Here is a 27,982-nt window from a genome sequence, read left to right as displayed (position 1 = left end):
AATAACTAGAGTAGTAGAATAAATTGCTAGAAGCCCAAAAAGTGGAGCTATCCTATTTGTTGCAAGTCTAATTAACTGAAGTAAAAACTCAGATAGCTACTATTATTGAGAAAATAGCTCATCTTTCTAATGAAAACCAGGAGTTCAAAGCATTAATTGTTGCATAGTCTGTAGAGTTATAGGAAGCAAACTCCACAATTAATAGTCAAAATAACATGATCAGGGAGTTGAAAAAATAGATGGCTTAGTCACGCTCTATTCCACCAAGCCCTAATGTCCCCCAGTGTCTTCTTTGTTAGATATGGACTTGGTTGCTCTTTGATGTAGTGCAATGTTATGTCTTTTCAAGCCAAGGTGGAGAGGTTACAATCTAGAACGTAACTTTTGTGGACTTGATTTAAGTAATTGATGGAATATATTCCACTAGATCACTCATTTTTTGTGCATTATCAACAACAAAAGTTAGCCTTTTATATGAAGTTGCCCTCTATGGATTTGTGTACTCTAGAGGATGGAAGGGGTGGCACTTGGTTCTTTTATATCCTTGTGGAAGTAGTTAGGATGGTGTTCGAAGCCTCAGTTACACCTAACACCATGTTGATATCTTACATGTATATTTGAGGTAATCTTATGATTCCAGAGGATGAGGATTTATCTTGGCATGTGAGGGATATTATTTTACAAGCTATCCTTTATGTCCGACATCTAGAAATAAGGATCGATGAGATTTTCCAAGCTTATTCATCCAAAGTGATTGATTGTCCTAAAGTTTCTTAGCATCTAATGATAGATTCTATTTCGTTTAATCGTTGACAATTAAAAGCCTATGTATATCTACAAAATGCTAATCAATTGTGGGAGGATCTTTTAGCCTATATTTCTACACAATCTCCTTTTAACATATCCTTCTTTGAAGCTTACAATCGTCACTTTGCTTTAGGTCCATTGGTATCTTCACCAATTTATTATCAACAGATGGCCCATATATTCGATTCTTATTTGTCCACACTTCAATCGACTCCCCAAATTACATCTCCTCTTCTTTTCAACCTCAAGCAAATCCCCAAATTCCCGTTTTTACTTATTGCTCATTCATTGTAGATGGTATTTTTTCACCTCGTCCTTGTTCTCCACCATCTACTACACTCCTTTCTACTTTTCCAACATACTTCTTAACTTCTTTTTTATCAAATTTTGTGAAATTTCTTGAATCTCCATCTTTAAGCCTTTTTTCTTTTTGTTATTTTTCATATTTATCACTTCATTCTTTAGTGATTGTTCCTCTTCCTTCTTCCACATCTTTCATTCAAGATCCACCTTAGTTGGTTATTAGCCACTCAAGTGTCGATTTGTAGATACCTAGACATAAAGGATGAAGTCAGATGGATTTGTTGGCAAGTCCCTAGATCAATTGGCTTGTCATTCCAGGGGAATGGAAGACTCCTATCCAAGCTTATTAGAGTTATTTGTAGTTTTCACAAATATATTATCAATCTATTGATCCTTCAATCACATTGGCTACTCATTTTGCTTAGCACTTAGTGTACATGCACCGTCATTCTCAACATGATCAGAAGCCATACCTAAATTGTGCCTTAATGCTAATGTGGATATTGATCCCCATTAGTTGGACATATTGTATTTCCATGTTCTTTGTCTCCCAAGCAAATATCTTATACTTGTGGCAAGAATGTGCTATTTGTAGTTCCTTCAAAATCCTTCAAAGACATTTATTGATGAATTGCTATCCCTAGTCAGATTTGAAAACCATCAAAATTTTAAGTAGGGGATACACTCCATTGATTATTGATGTATTCTTGCTGAGCTATAACAATATATTTGTTTTTTGGAGGTGTCATTTAGGTCATTGTTGTATGTCTAGTGTGTATGTGATGTGTGAGTTGTATATGAAGGGGTCATGGTTCGTTGAAGCTAATCAAGATGATGGTCCTTGTTGGTGATAAATGGTTTTGTTTTGGATGGAAGGAAGAAAAAGAAGAAGAAACCTCTTATATTATTTACTAGTTTATAATGGCATTTATCTTTTTAGGATGAGTTAATGGATAAAGATGTTTTCCTTTCGTCAGCATTGTTTGCCAAATGTAGGTTATTGGTTAGAGTGGTGGATTTGTTTGAGCTAGAGTTGATGATTGAATGTGGTCCTTTTAGAGATTTTATTTTCTTTTTCCAAGTTCACGAGTATGCTCCTTGATTAAGTGTGGGGGTTATGTTGAGGGTTGAGCTGACTTTTTTTTTTTGGGTTGTTTTTGTTGTTTTTAGGTGCAGAATGGTTGATTTGAGGTATGATTGATTGGTTTTTGGATGGTTTGGAAATATTTTGGAGTGTTTTGGATTTGAACATTTTTGAGAAGCTCATGATGATTTTTAGTTGAGGTATAATGTGTTTATTGGTTTTGTTGTGTGTCTATTTGGTTCTAATAAGTCTATTTTGCCCTTGGTTTTGACATGTTTTATTTCCATTTGAGAGGTTAAGATAGTAGATGAGTGCTTTGAGAAATTATTAAGAGTTAATTGGATGATTTTTGATAGATTGAGCTAGTTTTGGTTTGAGTTATATGGTTTTTATGCCTTATGTAGACCTTTTGTGGTGTATTGTTGAGCTTCTATATGCCTTTTGTTGTCTTTTGTTTGCTTATGCAAGTGTTCTATTTTATGTATGCTTACCTTGGGGATGGTTTCTAATCTTGGAAAGAGAAGAATAGAAGCTCTTAATAGCTTGAAGAAGAAGGAGAAGTAGTTGATGAAGACTTGAAGTGAAGATTGAGGTGACACTGATACTAATGAGCTCTTAGAGGACCATGTAGTGGTTTTGGTGCCTCTTCATATCAGATACACCTCTTGGGAGGTGTATCCATGACCAAGATAGGATTATTGAGTGTGTTTCTTTATTATTCTCATATACTATTGAGAGAGAGCATGTGTGAGAGAGATAGTGCATGAGAGATCTCAATTGATAATATGTTTTCAACAAATTGTGTAGGAGGTGGCATATAGATTTTGTTTTGTTTGCTACGGTATGCTCTCAGTATGCTTAATTGGAAGTTTTGTTTGCTACGGTATGCTCTCAGTATGCTTAATTGGAAGTTTTGTTTGCTACGGTATGCTCTCAGTATGCTTAATAGGACAAGTCTACTAAGCTTGCCAAGATATTGATTGATGGAAATCTTGTAGACTTGCTAACTAAAAGTCTATCAATGGAATATTTTGTCTAAGAAGATGATGGGTGTAGGATGAGATGACACTTATTTCTCATCCCATTTTACTTTATGTACATTTGTACTTTGTAACTTTGATTTCTATGAAAAAATATTGTATCTATATAAGAGAGATTGAGAGAAAGACTATGAAGTCTATGAAGACTATGAAATATGAATACTATGTGATGAATTCCAATCAAAATTGATCACTTCTTTGTGTTCCTTCAATTCTTTGATGGTTTCTATGAATATGTTGAAGTTTTGTTGTGATAAATCCATGGGAGATTCATTATATGATGTTGCGTATAAAGTTCCTTTGTTCCTAGTGTTCTTTTTCCTTCATGTGGTCTCTAGAGCATTAAAAACATGCTTGTTGGTGAGACAAGATGGATTTTCTTGGAGTTGTTTCATTGTATTGTTGGTGTTCCTCTTGGAATTCCTGTTACAAGTTGTAATTCGGACCATAAGAAAATGTAGCACCCAAGAATAGATCGGAGACTTTGATTGATTTTGTGTATGCACTTGCAAAATGGCAAGGTAATTCCCTCTTCTCCCAAGGAGTGGACCCCTAGCCTTGAAACAACATCAAATCTTGATACAAGTTCAATCCTTGAGACCACACCCCTCAAGGATCTCATTGATAAAGTAACATACCTAGTCAACGAAGAGAATTCAGGCCACTAGATTAACCCAATGGATGATTAGGCAACATTTCTAGACTCTCTTTTGAGAGATGCCCATGAGTCCTTGGACAACTACAAACAAGCTGCATGCTTTGATTATGCTAGACTCTCACATGCATATGTAGAAGCAAAAGTCATTGCCCTTAAAGATAAGGGGACTAGTACTTTTAGCAAGATCCTCGAACACAATCAATATGAAGAAATAACTTTGAACCATGAAACATGAATAGGATGGGATCAAGAACATGCTATTGAATGCTAAACATCAAGCTCATCCTTTGATACCTCGATAGATATTGTTCAATGTAGGCTCTTTGTTCACATGGATCTACTCATCACAGAAGCTCACATGGCCCACATATTGCTAACTAGTATGGAAAATACTCATGCCCAATGAGACCAAGCCAAAGTACCCTTAGTGGCCAAGAAAGTTCACAAGTATCATGTTGGAGATGACCCATACATGTTTATAGAGCAATTCAAGCAATTTTGTGAGGCCAATAACCTTATAGGAGATGCCAAGTAGGCTCAAGCCTTTGGGCTTTGCATGGACAAAAAGGGTTGTACTTGGTTCATTGGCCTCGACACAGTGGAGAAGGCTTCCTTCATAGAGCCCTTAAGACTTTCCTCATTAAGATATTCAAAAATCGGGATTTGGGGACAATCTCATTGACCATTTCATGAACATAGAGCAATAGTATCAAGAGACCATGGAGATTATGTATTTGGAATGAGAGGGCTATATGGATGAGTCTCACTAGTAGAAAGGCCAATTGTCAAAGTAGTCACGAAGGCTTTCATTAAGGGCATCCGTGATGAAAATATCTATGAGGCACTAGTTAGCAACTCTTGCTTGATTGCATGAGTCTTAGATGAAGCAATTCGAATCGAAAACCTATACAAGAGGAGAACTCAAGACAAGAAAGGAAAAGGCTTAGAATTTGAATCCCAATTGGTAGAGGAAAATTTGAGATATAGGAAACACCAAAACACAAAATCTCATTACTGATGTGATGAAACAACAATAAGAGCTCTTGAAAATGATTAGTTCATTCAAAAAAATTCAATCATACGAATAAAATGTGTATTATATACATTGTGGTGATAATCAATTGGCATCTGAATGCTCTAGATAGAGTAGAATATGCACCAATTGTCAAGGGTTTGGTCATGAACATCAACATGTAGAGCTCCTTGATGAATCTCTTATGATGCATCATATGAAAATCAAGGGATTCCATGTCCAAGATCATAGCAAATGGCCCTACTTGCTCCCCCAGATCAAAGATATGTAGCTCTTAAAACTGACATCAACCTATCTAGCATCCTATGGTCTCTTGGCTTGATCATCATAACTCACCCATGTATTGATGCCCCAATTCACTATGTTGAAGAGCCTACTGAGGAAGACCCAACCTTGCTCATGGGAAAATATAAGCTCTTACATACTATTGAGACCGAAAGCATCACTCATCTTTTTTATGTTCTTCCAAATTGAGAAGATGTGGGTAAGGAACTTCTCTTGGGTCAACCTTTAAGTATCAATTTCCTTGCCATATCAACTATGTTGATCAACAAATCCATTTGTAATTCCCTAGTGTCCTATTTCTACTTTGAGTGAAGGGTGTCTTTCTATTGGGTGTTTACCAACTACTCATCCCACCCTTCTCATTGTGGTGGCTCATTACTTTGTCAATTTCTTATTGACCTATACCACCAAACCACTCCTGTTAGAGTCAAGCCTCCAAACCCCAACCTAAGATGTCCACTAATTTTCACTAGTAGTCTCACACCACTTTGTCGGTTCCACCTCCACCTTTCAAACCCTCACAACCCTTATGAAAAAGTCCTATCTAACATTGCAAGTCTCCTCAAAAGCCAATATTTTCTTGTACTAGGTGGCCCATTCCCTTTTAGAGATTCAAGGCTACTACAAGGATAATGCCTGTATTTGGATCCTAAAATGCACTGAATCCCGATTTATCCTTGCAACTCAAGCTTTCCTTATGATTTCTCCAAGTAGAACACCAATTTTGAAATTCTTATCAGTAGTATCCTTGCTAATCCCCACCCCTCCCTCTTGCACCATCTCAAGCAAAGTTTTCTCCTCTTAACTCTCATGCTTCGCTTCTTGAGTACCCAATTTCTAAGAGGTTTACTATATCATTCACTTCCGACCCATCTTCTCCATCTCTTACTACTTCCCGTTGCTAGGACCAACCTACTTATCCTACTCCCTCAACCTCCCTTGAAACCTCAAACTCATCTGAGGCATCCTCTTCAATTCCCTCTCGACTAGTTCACCACTTGGATCAAGCGGCACAAGCTAAATTCCAACATGTACGTAGGAAACTAGTACAAACTCATCTCTAGATGAGTTCCATCACTCTTGATCCACCTTATGGTCTAAAACCTGTTCTTCTTTGCAAGGGGGGAATAGAGCCAAGCATTAGCACATGAAGGTATGGTTTGTCTTCTATTATATTTTTATGTCAATTGCTTGAAAATTTTTGAAGATGTGGTTTTATTTTTGGTTGAGTAGATGGAAAGTTCAGAGTTCAAAACCTCTACATTGATGGCTATTAAGGATTATCATGATGACAAGTATGTGTTCACCTTGGAGCAATGTAAGGAGTTAGGTTTGCAAACTAGCTTGTGGAGTTTTGGACCCTTGAAGTTTTGCCAACTTACCAATTTGGAAAACATTATCCATAGGTATCTTGGAGTTAGGGAGTTGGTCCTAAGTGTGGACTTAGTGACTATGTTAGGGCAACCAATGGGCCTATTCACTTTGCCAATTTTTATAAATTTGTTCAAAACTATGGCCCCAAGGCTAAAACGTGTGCTAAGTTAATGGGTAAAAGGGAAGCGGAGATTGGTTCGGGTCACTTGCATCCTCCCTAAACTATTGGAATATGCTTTAGGTATTTGAGGGGATTAGGCACGTATAAAAAATTATTCAAGACAAGTTGTTTGATCAACGATGGAGAGAGAGGCCAAATGTCACAAAAGATGGATTATTGTTCTCAACCATTGAGGAGGAGAATCTCAAGCCAATTGCACACCGATAGGCTATCCAAGGAGGATATGAATGATTTTTGGTGTGATAAAGTTTGTGAGTCTCTTAAAGGCACGTAGGGCTCTTTCCAAAACTCCAAATGAGAAGCTCACCACTCCTAAGGCTAAGTTGTGCATGATTAATTATGATGGTGCACTCAATAAGGTCATCATCATAGCCTTAAGACTCTTGGAGCCAATGGCTCTAGTAATAGCAAAGGTGGGTCCGGGTCAAAAGGAGGATACAATACCAAGAGAGAAACAAGAGCCATGTATTGAGTGGTCACTCAAGAAAATGAGCTAGAAACAGAGTAAGAAAGGAAAATACCCTAAAGAGCACCACCTAGCCATCAAGGAGTCATTGAAGGATGTGCAACAAATAAAGACAACTTCCCAGAAGGAAAGAAAGGACATGGCCACATCCATGTAAGAATCATTTGAAGAAGGCATGAGACAAAAGGAAGCCTCCAAATTAGAGAGAGTTGAGGAATGAGTTGTAAGAACAACACGAGACTCTAATATTAGATGCTCATGACCACTTTTTAAACTAGTGTGTTGGAAAGGGGTAAGTAGAATGAGGATGTAACAATCATTTCTGGTAAAGTAATGCAACAAATTTTTGAGTCTACCATTATTTCAAAAGAATACACAAGAAGGACATTAGTAAATTTGGGTAGTCTTGGCACATTAGAGCTCTTATGTGAGGAGTTGAAACATGACAAAGGGTGAGCAATTCAAGACAAAGAAAGAGAAATTTAGGAGAGATTAAAGATGCAAGAGAAGTATGCACAAGAGAGATTGTCCCATTAGGAATTTTTGAGGCACTTAACCCGATAGTTACAGAACCTATAGACCCAAATTATAGAGAAAAACAAGTAGATGGAGGGTTTGAGAGATAAGTTAAAAGAAGTTGACGTTATGAGAAAGAGGCAAGAAATCACCATACAGAGGTTGCAAATCTTATAGTCTAGCTAGAGCAGGAAAAGGCAAGGGAAAGAGCTCTTACCATAGAGTTGGAAGAAGCTAATCAGACTCAAGCACAAATGAAGGTAGCCTTCACAAGGTTGCAAGACACCATTAGAACAAGTTTGCTTATGGAAGTCAATGAGGTGGAGGAGATAGCTAACAAAGGCTATGAGGAAATGTTGCAACAACTACTTACAGAATTGACACATTCCCTTCACAAGGAACATCAGTTCAAGCTTCATGTAGCTACCTATAAAGATGCATTGTTATTGTAGCAAATGTTTTATCAACAAGCCATTTTCACTATATCATCTAGAAGCAAAGACAATGTAGAGGAACTCTAAGCTCAGTTGAGATCACTTATTGATCTCTGACCCAACTAGGAGCCTAGATGATAGATCAATTACGTGATATTAAAAAAGAGAGAGAAAGAAAAAGCTCCATGGTTGGGTACTCACATTTTCACTACATCAAGAGGTTCTCACATTAGGCGGCTTCAGTTTGTTAGCTCCATCTCTAACCCCTTAGCCTTTCCCTCACTACACAGTCCCAAGGAACATCAAGGGTAGGATACCCAACTTGCTTGGATGACTTGCCATCCTAAGTTTAGTACCACACAAATAACTTTTCATGAACTAGTTCTCAAGTATGGGGACAACACTTTGGGCTTGCCTAGAGTTCTTAACCCATATCCTAATTTCACTTGCATCCATACAAATCATTGCACAAGTAAGTTAGACACACCCCTTAATGAGGGCATGTATTGGCTTGAGATTTTTGTGAAAGACCATTTGAAGAATTGAAGAACCATAAGCATTTGTGGCCTTTATATCCTCATCATCCGATGCTATATTATTCTTCTTTGGCAATGTCATTAGTGATCCATCATGCAACAATCATCTTCCATAGTGAACCACCTCTTTTTGGACATCATCTATAGCATCAATAGGAGCATTACTTTCTTTAGTACTGGTTCTTCATTCGCATGTATATCACTATTATCATCCACATATCTTCATGCGCAACATTTATTTCATCGATTTGCCTAGCATTCCATGTCTTTGGTGCAAGCTATAGCATGCTACCTTCGATGTGAGTGCCATGGGACTACCATCATCTGAGGGGAATAATGTTAACGCTCTTTGGACAAGGCAAAGTGGAAGTGCAAGTACGGCTACTTTTTTTGGTGGATTGTTATTTTTAGAGCTTGAGTATGTTATTCTAGACACTTGTGTATCATAGTTATACTTCATGGACATTAGATTAACATGGATGCAATATTTTGTGAAAATTGGGCTCACTAAACTTGTGCACATTGTATTGATCACAATTGTAATTGTTGTCTGGGTTGCACACATGGAAATTTCATTATATTATTGTAGGCTAGGTCATTTAGGTTAAGGACCAAGCATGGTTTAAGGATTGGCCCGCCTACATCCCACAAAGTGAGTATGATGTCCAAAAGAGAGTGCAATCATTAATTCACAATTGTGGAAATCTTAAATGCAAAAGGGGTGCAAATCCTAAACGTGAAAGGTGAGAAGGATCGAAGATTGCTTGGAAGAGCTATGGCGGGAGAGCAAGAGCAAGAAAGAGAGAGAGACCAAATGGGAACTCCAACAGTCACAATGTGTAACCGGGGCTTCCTTTATTCAAACTATCACTAAAAGAATAAATAATAAAGTGACAGTGATGGGCGCCCGCCACCTGCAAGAAGTGTGTAGTGCCGGGCACTGTAAGTGTAGTAATACCCGGGTGGCTAGACAGAGGCACATTTACCCCCAACAACCTCCCGCTTAAAGGCGAATTTTCCCTAGTGAAGAGTGAAAAATAAAAAGAAAAGACAGTACAATGTACACATGTACAACAAGATGAGAAAAAACGTCATCTCATCCAATGCTCATCAATCTCCTAAGGAAGGCAAAGTGCTCAGTAGTGAGGCTTTTCGTGAGCAGATTGGCAGACATGTATGAAGAGATATCTCACCTCAATGTGTTTTGTCTTTGCATGGAAGACCGGATTCTTGGCTAGCTAAATAACACTACAGAATCCGAATGCAGCATAGTTATAGAATCAATCCCAAGGTCATGAACCAAACGGCCCAACCATATGGCCTCCTTATAAGCCTCATTGGGGCTGCAACATACTCGGCCTAAGTGGTAGAGAGAGCAGTACACTTCTGAACCTTGGACATACAAGAGACAACACCTCTAGCATAGGTGAATACATAGCCAGAAGTGGACTTCCTACTATTTGCATATCCAACATAATCGGAGTCTGTGTATCCCACAACTCCTGTATCCTGACTGCCATAGCAAATACACATATCTGTTGTGACTTTCAAGTATCTCATGATACCCATCATGGAATCCCAATGTTTCTTGCTAGGTGTAGCCATATAGAGTGCCACAACACCAACTGCAAAGGCAATATCTGGTCGAGTGGCTATCATGGCATACATCAAACTGTCCACAGCCGATGCGTAAGGGATCTTGGCCATCTTGGCCCTTTGTTCATCTATTTGTGGACAATTGGCATGTGAAACCTTCACATAAGAAGGTAATGGATAGCCACTAGGCTTCATGTCCTACATGTGAAAATGCTCAAGGACTTTATGAATGTACTCCCTTTGTGAGAGGTAGAGTAGTCCCTAATGCCTATCGTACTTAATGCACATACCAAGAATGTGAGAGGTCTGTCCCAAATCCTTCATCTCAAAGCTCTTCTTCAGTTGAGATTTAAGAGCATCAGCTCATCATGAGCTTTCCCTGCTATCAACATATCATCCACATAAAGTACCAAAATAAGCAATGAGCCATCACAGGCTTTCTTCGTGTAAAGACACAGATCCATAGCACTCGTGCTGTAGCCATGTGATTGCATAAAGCCATCAAACTTAGGATACCACTCCCTAGGTACCTACTTCAAGCCATAAAGAATTTTGTTCAACTTACACACTAGGTGCTCCCTGCCAGGTTGTGCAAAGCCCTTAGGCTGCTCCATGTGTATCTCATCATGCAAATCTCCATGCAAGAATGTAGTCCTGACATCCATCTAATACATGTCCGAGTCAAGCTGCGCGACTAAGGCTAAAACCAAGCATAGGGTGTGTTAGATATGCTCAATGCCCCACCCTCATAATGTGCCACCAATGATCCATGGTGCTCAAAGTTGTAAGGCCCCCATTATGAGGAGAAGCCAAATGTAAGCCCAGAATATTGGTTGAGTCCTAACTTGTATATCAAATGAGGTCTATGTGACCGGATGGCAAAAAGGTGACCATTGTGGGTCTAATATTTAGGTTGGACCCGACGGTAAAGAGAATATTCCCTGGTCGACTAGTGGAGGCTCATATGGTAGGTCGGTCAAGCTGACCTAACCGCCTTCACGGGCTATAAAAGCTAAACCCTTTCATAGTCATCAATCATCTATCTTTCACCCAGTCAGAGTTGTTCCAGCTAGCCTTAAGCTCTTCACCTATCTTCTATCTAGATCGCCATCTAAGCTTCACTATGGAAGTGCACGGGTGGACAAAGCCATCTTTGTATTAGTTGTTTGGAGCTAAAGAAAATTTCTAATTCTCCTCTTATCTGTTGTGTACTCTCTATCTCTATCTCTTTCTCAAATTTTGTTCATTGCACCGTGTAATTTTGACACGGTGGTTATCTTGACCACAGGAGAAAAAACTTCATCAAAGTCAACTCCATGCTCTTGTTTAAAGCCCTTAGCAACAATTCTTGCCTTATAAGCCGGCTTTCAGTGTCTAGGGGTACTTTTCAGCTTGCACATCCATTTGCATGGCAAAGTATTCTTGTTGCCATTAGGCAATGCAACCAAATCCAACGTCATATTCTTATGCAGGGAGTCCATCTCAAACTGCATAGCCCTCTCCTACCAAGAGGGACTATCACCCCTGCGCATAGCCTTATCATAGGTGAGAGGCTCTCCTGCATTTGTACCCAAGACATAATGCATTGAGGGATCAAATCGATCAGGTGGATGTCTAGCTCTAGTAGACCGTCTCATTGCAGGCTCTGCTGCATGTCTAGCATCCTGTCTAACACCTTGGCCATGTGTACCAACTGCTATTGCAGGCTGTCCAATTGGTTGTGTAGGAGCATGTGGCTCCTCCTGGGATATAACCCTGTGTATCTCTACCACCTTCTCAGGCTGCTTGTGCATCTTGTCTTCATGGAAGACTATATCATGGCTGTGGATGACTTTCCATGCCTGCGGGTCTCAAAGGTGGTAACCCATCGCGCCTACATCTCCATAGCCAAGGAAAATGCATTTGACACTCTTAGGATCTAGTTTACTACACTTGTCCTTGGGCACATGACAGTATGACTTACTTCCAAAGACACCTAGATGTCCATAGGACGGAAGTTTCCCACTCCATACCTCCTCTGCAACCTGGAAATCCAAACCACTAGAAGGTGATCTATTTATGATATGCACATCTGTATTGAATGCCTCAGTCCAAAAGCTCTGTTGTAAGCCTACATGGCTAAGCATATTGCGTACATGCTCCTGGATGGTTCTATTCATCCGCTTAGCCAAACCATTCTGGGGGGGGGAATATGGGGTGGTCAACTAATGCTTAATACCCCTCTCGTCATATAGCTGCTCAAAGGCACGTGACATACTCTCCCCCATTGTCAGTCCTAAGGCATTTCAGCCTATGCTCGGTCTGATTTTCAACCGGTGCAAGCCATCTTTGAAACACAACCAAGACATCTGACTTAAGCTTAATGGGGTAAGCCCATGCTTTACGCAAAAAATTGTCAATGAATGTCACAAAATACTTTGCACCACCCATAGACTGATAGGACATGGGCCCACAAACATCTGAATGTACCAATGCCAGGGGCTCACTCATGCAGGTCCTACTAGACTTCTTATGCGTATTCCTAGTCTATCAGTCATAAAGACAATCCTCACATGAATCAAAACATGGATAGGCAAGGGGCGGTAAGTACTGCAAACCAGAAAGCATTTTCATTCTCTTCAAGGACATATGGCCCAAACAGGCATGCCAAAGAGATATATGTGGGATGGAATTGACTGGCAAAACATGGTCAATAGAGGACCCGTCAACTATAAGAGGATAGAGGTTGCCAGCCTCGACACCTCTAACAATCACAAGTCTGCCACGTGTGATCTTCCAAGCAGAATCCCCAAATGAAACATAAAACCCAGCATCATCAAGTTGCCTTGGAGACATAAGACTGCCTGTAAGCACAGGTACATGACGTACATCCTATAACAGAAAAGTACTGCCAGTAGAGAACTGCAGCCATACATCCCCAATGCCAACAACAGCAAGTGACATGTCATCACCCAAGCAAACTGAACAAGAGACGGTGTGGTAGGAATGGAACCACTCACAGCATGGTGTAACATGAAATGAAGCATCAGAATCCAAGAGCCAGCAATGCGCATACAAAGATTAAACCTCGGTCAACGGCGTAGCATCATAAGAACTAGCGGTGTATGTACTCCCCATCAGAGTCATTAGTCTGCATGACATTTATCTCCTCGAATTTTACACTGGATTTCACAGGTATCATGCTGTGATCAAAGGACTTTTCCCTTGTCTTTGCGCTTCTCATTGCGCAACTCATGACATTGTGGGCGTATATGACCCTTCTTGCCGCAATGATGACATGTCACATTAGCATTTCTCCCATGAGACTTGCTGTGTGACTTACCACGCGACTTAGACCTAGACTTTTGCGAGTCTCTGCCACGTCCATACCCACGGTCATTCTTTCTAGTACCATCTCTGTCTCTAACAGTCAAAGCATGCAACACACGAGAGGCATCCAAGTTCTTACGGTTGATCTCTTTCTGCAGAAGAGCATTCTCTACATCAGGCAAGTTCAAGATGGTAGTAGGAGCACACAAGGTAGTGCGGATTACATCCCATGACTCACTCAGAGTCCCAAGCAAAAACAATTCAGTAACCTCATCATTAAAGGTAATGCCCTGCGAAGTCAAGTTCTTGAGAATAGCATGGAACTGGCTCAAATGAGTAGACATTGTCATATTCTCATTCATGTGCAGGACCATAAGCTGCTTCAACCAATACATTTGACTTGTTGGACTTTTCTTGTCATAGAGGTTCTTAATTTTATCCCAAAGCTACCAAGCACTCTGTGCTTCCTCAACCACGCTTGATCTACGATTTATGCACCAATACATGCCAAACTTGGCTCTTCCAATAGGCATAATTCATACCATCAAGCTTACTGATGTTGAAGATAGCACTGTTAATGGAAGAAGATGCCATGGTACACTCCAAAATGGTGCAAACAATTTAAAACTGCTTGATGTTTTCTGTTGTAAATGTCCAAAATACCACCAAAACCAAGGCAAAATGACCATGAACTAATAGCTAATGATGTTGCCCACCAAATACCATCAAAAGTACATAAAATCAGGATGATTTAGCATGAAGATTCCACGTCAGTCCATGCATAACTACTTGCTGTAATAAATTACAACTAGGTACAATGAGAGCAAATTGTAGGCAGAATGAATGCACCAAGTCAACCACTGGCTGTCAAAGCATAACCAACATCAAGCAGGCATAAATCAACATGTGATAGTCATACAGACATGGAACAAACACCCAAGCATGTCAAATGAATCCGTAAGTAAGACGACACACCCCCTGTGTAATAGGGCAAAGTGTACACAACACTGGCAAGACCTGACACAAAGAGGTGTATACTCAAGGAGTGCAAAGCACAAATCAGCCCAAGTACATTTGTGAGGACCATGGCATATCAATCATACAACATCCAAGTGAAGATCCTAGTCTCAAGTATCCAAATGCTCAAGTAGCATAAACCGCCTGCTCAATGTCTATCAAGCGTATCAAGATTCTTCCATTGGCACAAAAGTTGTAAATATCATGAAAAGAATCTCAACAAGGGCATATGATAGCACCAGTTCTAGAGGATCCAAGATCAAGCATCAAAAAGACCTCATGAGCATATAGGCCGTGTAGCATCTGTACATAGCATCCATAGACATTAAGTACATCTCTCGCAAGCCAAAAGATAGCCAAAGTAAGCTCTAGGCAATCAAATGTCAAGCCAAAGCAAGGCTCAGTAGCATCCAACTCCAAACAATGTAATGGGCATGTAGTAGTGGCATAGGCCAAGCATGTCAAGATTGATCAAACATAAGCAAAATACATACCATAAGTACATCATAGATGAATATCCCAATGCTATATGAAGCGATCTCAAGCTCAACCAATGATTTGAGAGAAAATCCAAGCTCTGTGTCGATCCGCGAGAGTCACTACATCAATGTCTACACCTAAGACATAGCTCGAATCCAACATGCATATCCAAACATAAGCAAATAAGCTTCAACCCTGAATATTCCAACAGAAAATAAATGTCCAAATTGAGCAAACAGTGGCTCAATCCAAGTTCAAAACCATAGACAAACCATAGGCATACTTTCCCATATGTATAGGCACCAATCGGGCATAATCGAGCATCAAATGACTATATAGCATGAGCATTAAGTGTAATGATAGGGGGTTTCCCTATTTTGGGTTGCCTGCAGATTGTATAAAATAGTCAATGACTGAGAAAATTCAGCCCCAAAAGCATCTCACATCATAGGCATACATTCCCCTAGCATTCGGGGCGCATTTGGGACCCAACCGAGCAACCAATGTCAGTGCTGCCAACCAAGCATAAACACAAAGCATTGATGTAACACTATTTGTGGCTGCCTGTGGACCATGGAAAACAGTCCTGGACTAAGGTAAATCAGTCCACAAATCAATGCCAATGATAACCACCAATGTTGGGCATCAAGAGGGTGTTCCCAAGTGCCAAATGAAGTGTTTTCAAGTTGCCAATGAGTGCCAAGGGAGGGCTGAAGTAAAAAACGAATTTTTTTTGCAGGTCTTCAAGCTGTCCCAAACTAATCTGGGGCCTGTGGAAGGGCTGGTCAAGGTCAAGGCGAGGTTGGGGAGTAGTTAGGCACCCCTAAGAGCTCCCTCTTGAAGGGCAAAGTCACCGGTAGAGAGTAGGCATCACAAGAAGCAAGAGGACATGGTTGCCCTGCTTCACAAAACCTGTGGAATAAAGTAAAATAACAAAAAAGAGAGCTCCAATACCTTTGAAGGAATGCCCTTGAGGGTGCCCAAAGGGCCATATAGGTGCTCGAGAAGTCAGGAAGTGAGCTTGGGAGAGTCGGCTATGGCTACTAGGAAGGAGACCCAATGAGTGTAGGTAATCAATAGGAAGTTGAAGGAGTCACGAACCAAGTCAAAATGCTCGAGCAACCATGCTCTGATACTAGTTGAAAGGTAAGAAGGATCAAAGCTTGCTTGGAAGAGCTATGGCGGGAGAGCAAGAGCAAGAAAGAGAGAGAGACCAAATGGGAACTCCAACAGTCACAATGTGTGACCAGGCCTTCCTTTATTGAAACTATCACTAAAAGAATAAAGAATAAAGTGATGGTGATGGCGCTCACCACCTGCAGTGTGTAGTGGCAGGTATTGTCAGTGTAGTAATACACGGGCGACTAGGCAGAGGCACCTTTACCCCCAGCAAAACACAAATGGGGATCCACTCGAGATAGATGACCTAAAACTAACCCTAATTTGTGTCTATATAAGGGTGGGAGGTCTCAATTGTATTCACTTTTTTGGTGCATCCATGCTAGGAAAGCTTTGCCAATGCAACTATTTAATCTTTCTATTCTATCATCTTACTTTCATTGTTGAGAGAGAGAGAGGTGTTGAGTGAGAGATTGAGAGAAGGTAAAGCTCTTCATTGTCTTGTTTCCTTTTCTTACCTACTAGCTTCTCAAGTCATTGGTGTGCTGGAGTGAAGAAGCGATGGCATCGGATCATGTTTCTTGGGTTGTGGAATCATCTTCGAGCCTTTGAGACATCAAATGTAACAAGGTAAGGTAGATGAGTTCACTACACCTTGAAGCTAGTTTTGTGTTCTTGCTTTCTTGGGATAGATAGAAGGATGCATGGTTAGAGCAAAGTGTGGAGAGATAGGGTGAGAGATTGTCACCAAAGCAAGTTGTAGCTTCAAAAACAATAGAAGTTGGTCCAATGTCCTAACTATTGTGTGTTTATCCCAACAACTATATGTGTAACAAGAAAAAGAGGGCTGCATACCATTGAAGAAATCAAGAGTAGTGCGCTGTGAAAATAGGTATTCTAAGACCAATTGTTGTGTATTTCCAACAAAATGATTGTTATGCTTTTGTGTTCCTTGTAGGAGTAATAGCCAATGGTGAAGGTGCAAGAATAGATCACATACGGAGATGTAATTGTACCACACTTGGATTTCTAGAATGGTGAAGACTTAGATGACAATGTCTAAAATGCTACTTATGGAAGTCATTATGATTCCTTGAGTGACATTCTCTCATCTAGAAACAACTTTATTATCCCTTCTAAAGAGAACAATGAGGGGGCTTCTCACTTCTTCTTATAACTATGAAGTAAACCAACACATGAGGCAAAAAGAAAGAGGCCCACACTTTTATGGTAATAGGTAATAACTCTGAAATCCCTACAAGAAAACTTGCATGAGCTGTGAGATAAAATCATGAGGCTGTACACAATAGCATGCCCTTTGAATTATAAGTCATATTTTCATTTTAGAAATCATGAAGCAAGACACAATAGCCTCCCATGCAAGTTTTTGACAAGAATAAAAGCATCATTTCACATATTTATCATCTTAATCAAGTTTTTTTGTGTTGACTTACTACTTTAAAGCAGTGCATCACTTCATCAAAATGTTATAAAATATTCAATGGGCCACATCTTTGTAAAACTTACTCTCAACTTAAAGCCTTAAACTTATTCTTGACTTGCCAACAAACAAAGAATGGTGAAGGACCACTTTCAAGTCTTGTAGTATGATCTAAAATTTGAGATGTACTACAATGTGGTAAAAAGTGGTACATTGGTATAGCTTTAAAGTGGTGCATCACCATTTCAAATTCATGCTACACTAGTGAAAACTAGTGTTGCACCACTAAAAAGTAGTCAAAACTAGTATAGTGATACAACTTTTGAGTGGTGCACCATTATTTAGAATTCATGTTGTACCCCTAAAAAATGGTGCTATATTAGTTCAAAGTGGTAAAAAAACCAGCTACTTTTAGAGTGTGAACACACCACTCAAAAGTGGTGCAAAACCATTAAAAAATGGTTCTAAACATTTAGAAATCGAGGAAATATGAAGAGTGCTAAAACACTTAAAGAGTTTAAAAGTATATTCACATAGGAGTATATAATAGATTATTTAGAGATTATGGTATAGTTCATTCATTATCTTGCGATAATATAAAGTGGTCATATACCAAAGTAAATAGTTAGTCATTGGGGCTATTCAAGGGGCTACTCTTTGTATATCATAGGGAGTCACAAGGTACTACCCATTGGCACAATCATGGCAAAAGTATGTGAGTAAGGTAGTAAGGGTCTTACTCTCATCTAAGGGATCAAAATTAGGTGGAGTAATGCACTTGTCCCAATCATTATGGAGGTTTTGATACATGCAATCATCAACTAGCAATTTGTGATTGGTATCATATTCAGGAAACTTGCTCCAAACCTAAAAAATAATGCTCAAAATACACAAGCTAATCTACAATATTTTTTGGAGTATCAGGATTTTCCTCAAAGTATTTCCATGTCACACATTGCCAATAAAAAAAAAGAAAATACACAGAAAATAATTAGCCTATCATTGAAGACCTCTAACCAACATGATTTAATGATAAAGTCAATGTTGTCTACTACAGAGAAAAAGCTCTAAACCATGCCATCTGCTATTTGCCTCAAATCCCAAAGAAACTACCAATTATCCTGCTTGTGATAAACCCACAACTACTTCATTAATCTTGTAAACTCAATGCACCTCAAAATTAGAGGTGGTGCCCTTATTTTTAAAAATTTTCCTGATAAATATCGTTTTATAAGCAATCCATTAAAATTGAGTGTAGAAGTTTGTAACCAAATACTAGCATCTCGGGTAGTTTGGTGAAATCTTGTCGATCCTAAGATGATCAACAATTTGAATCTTCCTTCAATTCATCTTATTATATGTGGACATTTGTCTTAGTATCATCAATTGAATGGTCAAACTATCATCCAATTTTTCAATATCTTCTATCCAGTCAAGTTTTTCCACATACAAATGTATGTTTATATCAACTTTTATCGGCATATACCTTAAACTTAACCATTGAATTTGAATTATTTGCTGAATTGAAATACTTTTGAGACACAAATTATTGTACAAACCTTTAGACTTATACATTTGACCATATTATTATCAATTGCATTTATTTTGTGCATATCGACATCAATGGCAATCCACTTAGGCATATTTTCTCATTTGTCTTTACAATCTAGAGGGAAAAAACTAAAGTTAAAATGTGTACTATAACTTTAAAAATAGCACCCTCACATTAATAAATGTATATAAATTAATAATAAAAACTAGATAAAATACAAAGTCATCATTTCATTGTAATAGAAAATACACATCACAAAAAGAAGATGCAATGAGGCAGTAGGCTATAAAAAGATTGCAGAGCAAGCAACATAAGGGGGACTACATGAGTCTCTTTCGAGACTTTGGTTTGAGGGGTTTAATGTTAGAAGTTTTGAGATTATTCTTTTAAGGAGGGGATCCCTCCTTGGTCCTTTTACGTCACTTATTAAGTGCTATCAAATTTGGAGACTTTACTCTTCTTTGAAGTGGCGTGCTACTCAATGGTCTTCCTCTTCTTCTTTTTCCTCAAAATTTTAGCGTAGACCTTTGAAATTCTTTCCACCTTGTCATTTGACAACTCCATTATTTCTCTTTCAGCTGGATTTTCCTTGTTTGGCTTTTTTGTTTCATAGACATGCTACCTCATTTTAGGGATTGTCTTTTAAGGATTTTGGTTTGGCTCCTTTAATACAATTTATCCACCTCTCTCTAGGTGTGTTGATCTTCCATGACATTCTTCTATTATAGGGTGGTGCTTCTCACCATTCTGTATGGTACCGGGAACTTGTTTCTAGGCTATATTTAATCCCGCCCCCCCCCCCCCCCCCCCTTCCAATTGCATGCACTATCAATATTGGGCTTTCATGTGGACCCGTCCTAGGAGTGTGCTACAAAAATGACAAAGAATGGATACTCAAGATTAAGTTATTTGAACACTCCAAGAGAAGAATGTAGAATATGATTGTTGACTATTATCATACCATTGAATGGCGATTTGAAGGTTGCTTCAACTTGTACTTTCCCTACTTTATCTACATGGAAAAAAAGGAATATTCAAAGAGTGAAACAACAATGAGTAGGTTAATGTAAGGTTCATAAACACGTGTTATCTAGTTGTATATATTTGCAAGTGCATCACTAGGCGTTAGTAGTGAATGCATGATTCAAAGGCTCCTCACAACCATGAAATAAACAATGGGAGGAAGAGATACGAGTCATTACAAAGCAAAGTAAGTGATACATGTGCTGTTACCAAAGTATGCATATATTCATAACAACATTCAACATTAATATTGACTTCCTGCAAGTAGCACAATTACTAAATAGTGGACTGTGGTAGTCTATACCCAACTAAACTAGTGGTCTAATAAGAAGGATGTGTATTTTTGTCTTGAGACAATTTATTATTGTCTCCACATATCGAAGATGTGTTGTTGTTGTCTCTACTTTGCATACCAAATTGTCATGTTGACCTTTTAATAGAAATGGCACAATATGACATGTCAAGCCACCACTAGCCACAATTGGATCTTACCTAAAATGCCATCAACTACTAAATTGCAACCAAAACACCCCAATCTCACACTTTTTGTGTTTACCTAGCCTTTACCATATTTGGAGGCACAAATTGCCTTTATATTTGATTCAATCACATGCATCCATGGTTATATTTATAATGTATGAGGGTTGTTGTTGTGGCAATTTGGTTCTATGGATTTTACTAGTATTGTGCTTTCAAAGTCATTGCTCCATGGATGGGGGTTATCTTTTCTATTCCTACAATGCCTCCAAGACGTGTCTTCATTCTATTGCTAGTCCAATGGCTTCTTGGGGTTTTCTTGTCTATCTCTTTAGCTCATTTTTTGGCTAGAAATCTCCTTATTTATTTAAAAGTTATTTTGATTTAGCAACCTTCATGAAATTCATACACCATGCATACATAGAGTTTGACTTTTCATATAACAATTTCTACTTCTTCAATACATGCCATTTTATATCAATCTCTACCAACTTTCTAAATATGACCATATCATGCTCTCCTAATGTAGTAGCTATCTAAACATATGATAAAGGGGATAAGCTCCCTTTTAAATGCATACAATACATACATCGTTGTGGCAATGAACCATGTGCTTGGACTCACAAAGTAATTGTTTCTCAAGTTGGAAGCATACTTTATTCTACTAATTGGGTTGACCTTGCCTACAAACACATTCTGATCCTTGTATAAAGGTTTACAATGGATAATGGCTTTGAGAAAGCAAAGCTATGGAGACTCATGCAATCTTCTATTCTATCCAAGATCCCTCTCTTGAAATTTGATATACACCATCTTCTAGTGCTAACCACATGATAGCTCAATGGTTAACTCAGGGAACTCACCAAATGGGTGGTGTCCTTGAGTTCCATCACCCGTTTGACCCTCTATAAGCAATGGCACAAATGGTTTATCCCTTATAGAAATGCATTTCTAGAATTACTTGTGAGATTATATCCTTAAGAAGGATTATGTTTTTACTTTTTTATTATGTATTTTTTGACTCACTTTTTCTTACCATAAGTTTGGTATTTCATAATGAAAACCCTAGAGTTTAGGGTTTTCACTTTATACATATAAAAAGAGAACATTCTACTCTTATTCTATTGCAAAAGGGCGAATCTAACTCCTCGGGGGGTCCACTAGGGTTTACCTTATGGTACCACGTGAGTGTAAGGGAGGGGGGTTATTTAAGGGAAGGAAGGTACATTTTATAAGGTAAGGTCCCATAAATAGGGGGTAGATAAGGGGTATTTTCATATATTTCTTGCACGCAGGTGACGTCTCCTTATTACTACTAGTGAATCCCCCGTGTCTGACCCATACTCTCTCCCTACTCTTATACAATGTTGAGCCTCTTTTTGATGTGATGATGGTGAACTACTCCTTCCTCCCCTCTTTTTTCAGACACATGATTTGTGAAATGGATGATGGCACTACACTCTATCTATCTATGGCTAAAGGGATTGAATTTTCAAAGAATTTATCTCCTAAAGACTACAATGACATGGTAGATCCTCTTCTTATGAGGCTATCTATACTTATAATTCTGCTTTTAAATAAAAGTGATAACTTTACCCTATGGATTGTTCTTGATGTAGCTTTCCTTGATTAATTGTAGTTAATAGCTCATTTGTTTTATCTATTGCTTATATTGCATGTAGTGTGTACCAATCTGTATGTACTAGGTAAATTATATCCTATGCTCATGGTGGTTCAAAGTTGCTACTTTTGTCCATATTGAGGCACCCTTTGGGTTGCCTTTACTATCCAAAGGCCATCATGCATTTAGTGCATAATCGATAGGTTGTGAATTTTTTTTAAAAAAAGTATTGGGTGCATAAAACGATGATGTAATTTTTATTAAGCTAACTAATATGCACTTAAAATGAAGTGTTTTTTCAAAGCCATGTACCAATGGTGTGAAATCATATCACAACTTGTGTATTTACTCTAAGGTGTTAGTACACACAACTAGCCTCTCAACTAGCTAAAGCAATGTAGATACGATTGCATATTGTACCAAAAAAGACTGTTATATGATGCTCATAATGAGTTGTAACTCTTCAATTGGATATAGAAATTGTAGAACCTTGTTTCATCCCTACCCCAGTAGTGCATTTAATTCATACTAACGAATTGTGTATGATCTTGAAATGATGGGCCTCTAACCAATCTATCTTTCAAGCCTATAAACCTATCTAAGGTTTATTAACAAGAAAGTTTTTAAGTTCTACAATCAATTTGTGGAGCTACAATAACTATCTAACCAGTGAAGAAGTGTCATACATCATTGGGCTTTCACCATTGCATATTTTTTACTTTTTACAAACTCACTTATAGCCCACGATTAGGGGCTATATATATAAACACCACTCACCTATCTTATAGGCATTTTAATCCTATCCTTCTTGAAAATATCATACCACTCTAATGAGCCCCAAGCACTTACTATTACATGTTTGCAATGGTGACATAGATAACAATTAGGAATGGTTGTTGACACTTGTGATGCAAGTATTGGTCATTTAGTTCTCACTAATGATCTACATGTTTGTCTCGCATGTATGTTTATCTTGCTTCATTGTACTCTATTGATAATACAACATTTTGCATCTACTATGAGTCATTTTTTATTCTAACGTATGTACATGCTCTTAAGTAATTTATCAAAATGTTTTCAAATGTTCTTTTAAAGCTCATTTATGCACTCTTTTATTCTATAAGGTCCCATGTGACTTACAATATTGCTTTGAAGTAACACACATAGACAAAACAACAAATTCCTTAATTATCCCTTTAAACAAGGTTCATTCATGTAAATCAAGGCACAAATACAAAGAAAATGAAAATTTATCCTTTAGAAATTAGAAAATGACATTGGGAAACAATAGTGTAAAAATATCGTGTACAGCGAGAGGTTGCAAGCAAATCCAATAGGCTAATCTTTGGTAGAACCATCTCTTTGGTAGGCTAATCTTTGGTAGAACCATCTCTTGCTATAATTTCCAAACTGTACTGCATTTTTAAAGGTTATCAAGATCATGATGGGAAGCTTGCAACACCTCACATTGGAAAATCATATTAAAACATTATCAGATATATACAGTGATACATAATGCAGGCTGATAGCATGGGCAAGAACTAATGTTGAAGTGTCAACTGTCCTGTGGTGAGGTAGTCTACTGCACGCACACACACACACACACACACACACACACACACATTGGCACTGTACATCTATGATGTCTGACACAAGAAGGCAATCAGTTTATCGGAGTCCCCTTCCTTGACCTAGAAAAGCTAGCCTGCTTTGGGCTTGGGAGAGGTGACATAGCAACAGATCCCAGCAGCCAACTGGATTCTATCATCTCCAGGACATCATTGACATCGTTCTCCTCCAATATAGAATCCTCAATAGTGTTTATCTGCTCTTCCTCTTTGATTTCTTCTATCACATCTTCGAGTTCCAATCTCTCTTCTGCAGTGCTTAATGCTACTGGACCTGGGACGTCGATCGCCTCCGTCTCCTTTGTCACATCAGTCTCTGCATTTGCCCTCCGTTTGTCATCCTCCTGGCCGCCTTTCATGTCATCGATCCATTCGTGTTCGACTTTCAATGCTGCACTGTCATTTTGCTGCCATGCAGCTTCTGATGGAAGTTGGATGCCTTTCTCTACCACTTCGCCATGCTTGACTAGCCAATCGGAAACCGCCCTTGCCAAGGGGGCAGCTATGGAGCATACAACGGGAGTGATAATGCTTATCAGTGGTACCTTGTTGGCCAAATCAATGGCTTTTTGTAGGTTCCCTCTCAGTGAAGCCTCGTATCGCACCCATAAATCAGCTGAGGCTCCAATCAACCCTCGTTTGCGCAATGCAATAAGTACTGATTTAACTCTGTCTGCTGAGCACAGAATGCATCCTTCCACTGAGGCCCCTACAGCATCAATCTGCAGGAAATAGTCAAATGCCATCGTAAAAAAGAACTGGAAGGGTTGAAACAAAGGTACTCTACAGGATCCAAAGTCAGACAACTGATGTACTCTGCAGGGAAACTACTTCATAACCATTGATTCTCAATAGCCCTTCAGAGGAATACTAACACTGCACTTGAGTGACAAGAGACTCCACTCTGATTAAATTGTCTGATGCCATACTCAGAGAGAATCCAAAATATTATGTCAGCTGAGACAACATTTGAAGAAACCGGACAATGGTAGAATCTTCTTTATGGGAAGATATGTCAGCAATTTAAAAGGTTGAAATTTGCCATTGTGACAAATCACAGCATAGGACACAGGCAAGATATGGAACACATCTGCCATGCCGAAATGTTGGCTGGTATCAACCAGCACTTGTGACCAGAAAATGGAGATGTTAAGTGCAAGGAAAGCAAGCTTTGCAGTTTAACATGTATCACATCAAAGTCATGTGGAAGAGAAAAGGGGTTGAAGCAATCGACTAAGACTTAAAGAGAGTATGACCCAGGTGATCTTACCGGCTCACCTAGAGCTTCATACGGAAAAGAGTAACACTATTGCCAATCAGCCCCAAGCATGCATAATAAGCAGAAATAGAGTAACAGTACATCTAGCCATGACAACTATCCCCATGACTTCTGCAGAAAAGACTCTGATCCACGCAACATATGATTAACAGATCGACCAGATTTATCTTCTACAGAAAGACTCTGATCCACGGCATTACATCAAAATGACACAGCTTGAACAGAATTGTTACAAAAAGAAACTATTTCTCATTTAAAACTCGTATGTTAAGACTCTGAAAGGACAGTTCTACTTGTTACTGCAGGTTCTTTGTATCATTTGCTAAGACTTACAAGAAATCCAAAGAAAAATCCAAGCATGAAGACATTTAATGTGGACCGTAGCGTAGCAGAATGGTTAGACAAAGCACCTCATTGTCAATGGCATCCAAAATGCCTAAACTTATTCCTTCAAGAGCCTGCACAATGGGACCAGTCCATGGATCAGCAGCTTCTTCTGCCTTTCTGATGATGGTGCCCACAGGAAATGGAAGATAGGCGATCTCCTCAAAGCAAGAATGGGTCAAGATTATCAGATAGGAGGCAGCATCTTTGAAGAGACCTGTGGATGGTTCTTTCAACCCTTCCTGCAAAGGATGAGGTATAACTGATTACCTCAAGTTTCCAAACCCCAGGGGAAAACGGCATAAAGGCACCATTGATATAAACTCCCAAAACTCTGAATGATACTCAAAATCAGACAGCAGCCTAGAAGTAATATGACAAAAACCTGTAAATTATTTAAATAACAAATGATTTTCAAAGCCAGATGTGTACAGTAACATGACACAAAAACATGCAAACAGACAGCAAATGATTTGATACAAAACTGACAACAAATGATTATGTAGCTGCATCTGTTTGGCAATAATCGGTGCTCTCAAATTACTGATTACAGGATAGCACAAAACTGATAACATTTTCAGAAGCAGGTGTGTACATCTGTTCTTGTGGCGATGATTGAATGTCTCAATTTTCTGCAAACTAGATATAGGCACTTGTCAAAAACTGTAATTAGAGGAGCTGAACTTGATCTGATGGCCGAGCTGATGAACATGATATTGTAAGACTCACATGCTCAGGCAGGCTGATGAGCAGTCCTTTGCCTTGGTCATAGAGGCCCATGATCACTTCCCACAATCTGCAATCAGTGAAGGATTATAATCAGAAGGATGGTCAGGAATCGATAAGGATTTATGATCAGGAGCTATATAATCTGCAATCAACAAGGATGATAATGAGAATGGGCATCTACACAAGAACGAGCACTCTTGATAGATTGATCCGATGAAATGCATTCTGAATCAACAGAGTCTTAGGCACCCACCTCGTGAAGCGACTGAGTCGTTAGCTTGATCTGCGTGTCTTCCAAGCTCTGAGGGCAAATGGGCCTGTTGCTGGTCCTCTCTATCTTGCTAAATCACAGAAGCTTTTAGCGGTGCGAGTGTCTAAATTAGAGAGTTCAAAATTTGGAGTTAAAAGATTCTTTAACCCACTCTCCCCAATAATTACAAATTAATTCGATTACTGAAATTAAATATATCAAATTGTTGTGATTATTTAAATAGAATCTATTTTAAAATGAATTAGATTACTAGAATTAAATCGATTTTTTTAAATGATTTAAATCGAATCAGATTGAATGAAATTTCAATAAATTTGATTATTGATTAGTTAAAAATCCAAATCATGTTGAAATAATTCAAATAATTTTTTTACGGAAATTAAATTGATTAATTATTTGAATCGAATCAAAGGGATTCATTTAATGTTATTATTTAAATTCAATACATCGGTGCAAATGTCTAATCTAAATTAGAGGGTTTAAACTTTGCCTTAAGACTTCTTAAGTTAGTGAACTCCAATTAAAATTACATTAAACTGTATATGTATGTATGTATGTATGTATGTATGCAAAATTAGTAATTAGCTTAAAACCTCTTGACTCTGATGGGCCGGAGAGAATATCACACATTTGCTTTGCGGCACACGTGTGCCCGTAGGCTTAGACATGTGTCAGCCTCCTTGGCCTTTTGAAATACCTGGCATTTTTAACTTGCCATTTTCAGCCCTAATTATTCAACTCGTTCGTTTTCCTTTCGTATAACAGACTTGAGTGCACAGCACATCATCTCAATGACATCACATCACATTATAATATAACCTGAATATCCCTCCAATTTTTGTATGTATATTTCAAAATGTTCAGCTCTCTGCCTTTTTTAATGTAAATACCTTTTTATCTCTTTCAATATAATTTGCCGCTATATTCCCAAAAAAATTTAGACATTGCCAACATGTTTCAATTATGATTTATTTTGTAAAACAATTACTTATATGCTCCAAAATTTTGTGGAAATTTCCCAAATATCCCTTAATTTTAAAAAATCACAAACATACACATTTTTTAAAGTCAAATTACTTCTACCAACTTATGAGTTAAAATAAAGTTGCATCTCTTATATAAGCCCAAACTAGATGCTTCGTGCCTAGATTCTCTCGGTGCTTTGCACCACTGTTCTCTCAATACTTCGCATCAGGGTTTGAAAAAACATTTCATGTGACTTCACACCTAGATTCTCTTGGTGCTTCATGCTAGTGTTAGTATTTGTTATCATTACTAGCAAGGTGCTCGCAAGGTGACATTCTAAAGATGAGAATGACCCTATGCACACTCTCTACAT

At 38.6% G+C, this 27,982-nt stretch overlaps 1 protein-coding gene across 2 annotated transcripts; it reads right to left on the bottom strand.

Moving 5' to 3' along the window:
- Positions 1 to 23,646: 23,646 nt before the first annotated feature.
- On the bottom strand, positions 23,647 to 26,762 carry LOC148011361 (uncharacterized). Of its 2 annotated transcripts, none has more exons than XM_087670306.1 (4): positions 26,626 to 26,762; positions 26,373 to 26,514; positions 25,670 to 25,885; positions 23,647 to 24,702 (listed from the first exon to the last, which is right to left on the bottom strand). In XM_087670306.1, exons 2-4 carry the CDS (start codon positions 26,421 to 26,423, stop codon positions 24,016 to 24,018), a joined length of 954 nt encoding a protein of 317 aa, XP_087526432.1. In that variant the 5' UTR covers positions 26,424 to 26,514; positions 26,626 to 26,762; the 3' UTR covers positions 23,647 to 24,015. The 2 variants fall into 2 exon arrangements, with proteins under 2 accessions (XP_087526432.1, XP_087526431.1); XM_087670305.1 differs by having other exon boundaries at positions 23,648 to 24,702; positions 26,373 to 26,439; positions 26,626 to 26,755.
- Between the last annotated feature and the right edge of the window lie 1,220 nt (positions 26,763 to 27,982).

Source organism: Lygodium microphyllum, chromosome 28, assembly GCF_053477565.2.
Source record: "Lygodium microphyllum isolate KBCC chromosome 28, Lygodium_microphyllum_v1.1.10, whole genome shotgun sequence".
Lineage (NCBI taxonomy): Eukaryota > Viridiplantae > Streptophyta > Polypodiopsida > Schizaeales > Lygodiaceae > Lygodium > Lygodium microphyllum.
Note: the sequence above shows the minus strand (reverse complement) of the source record. Positions and strands in the feature narration are given on the sequence as shown.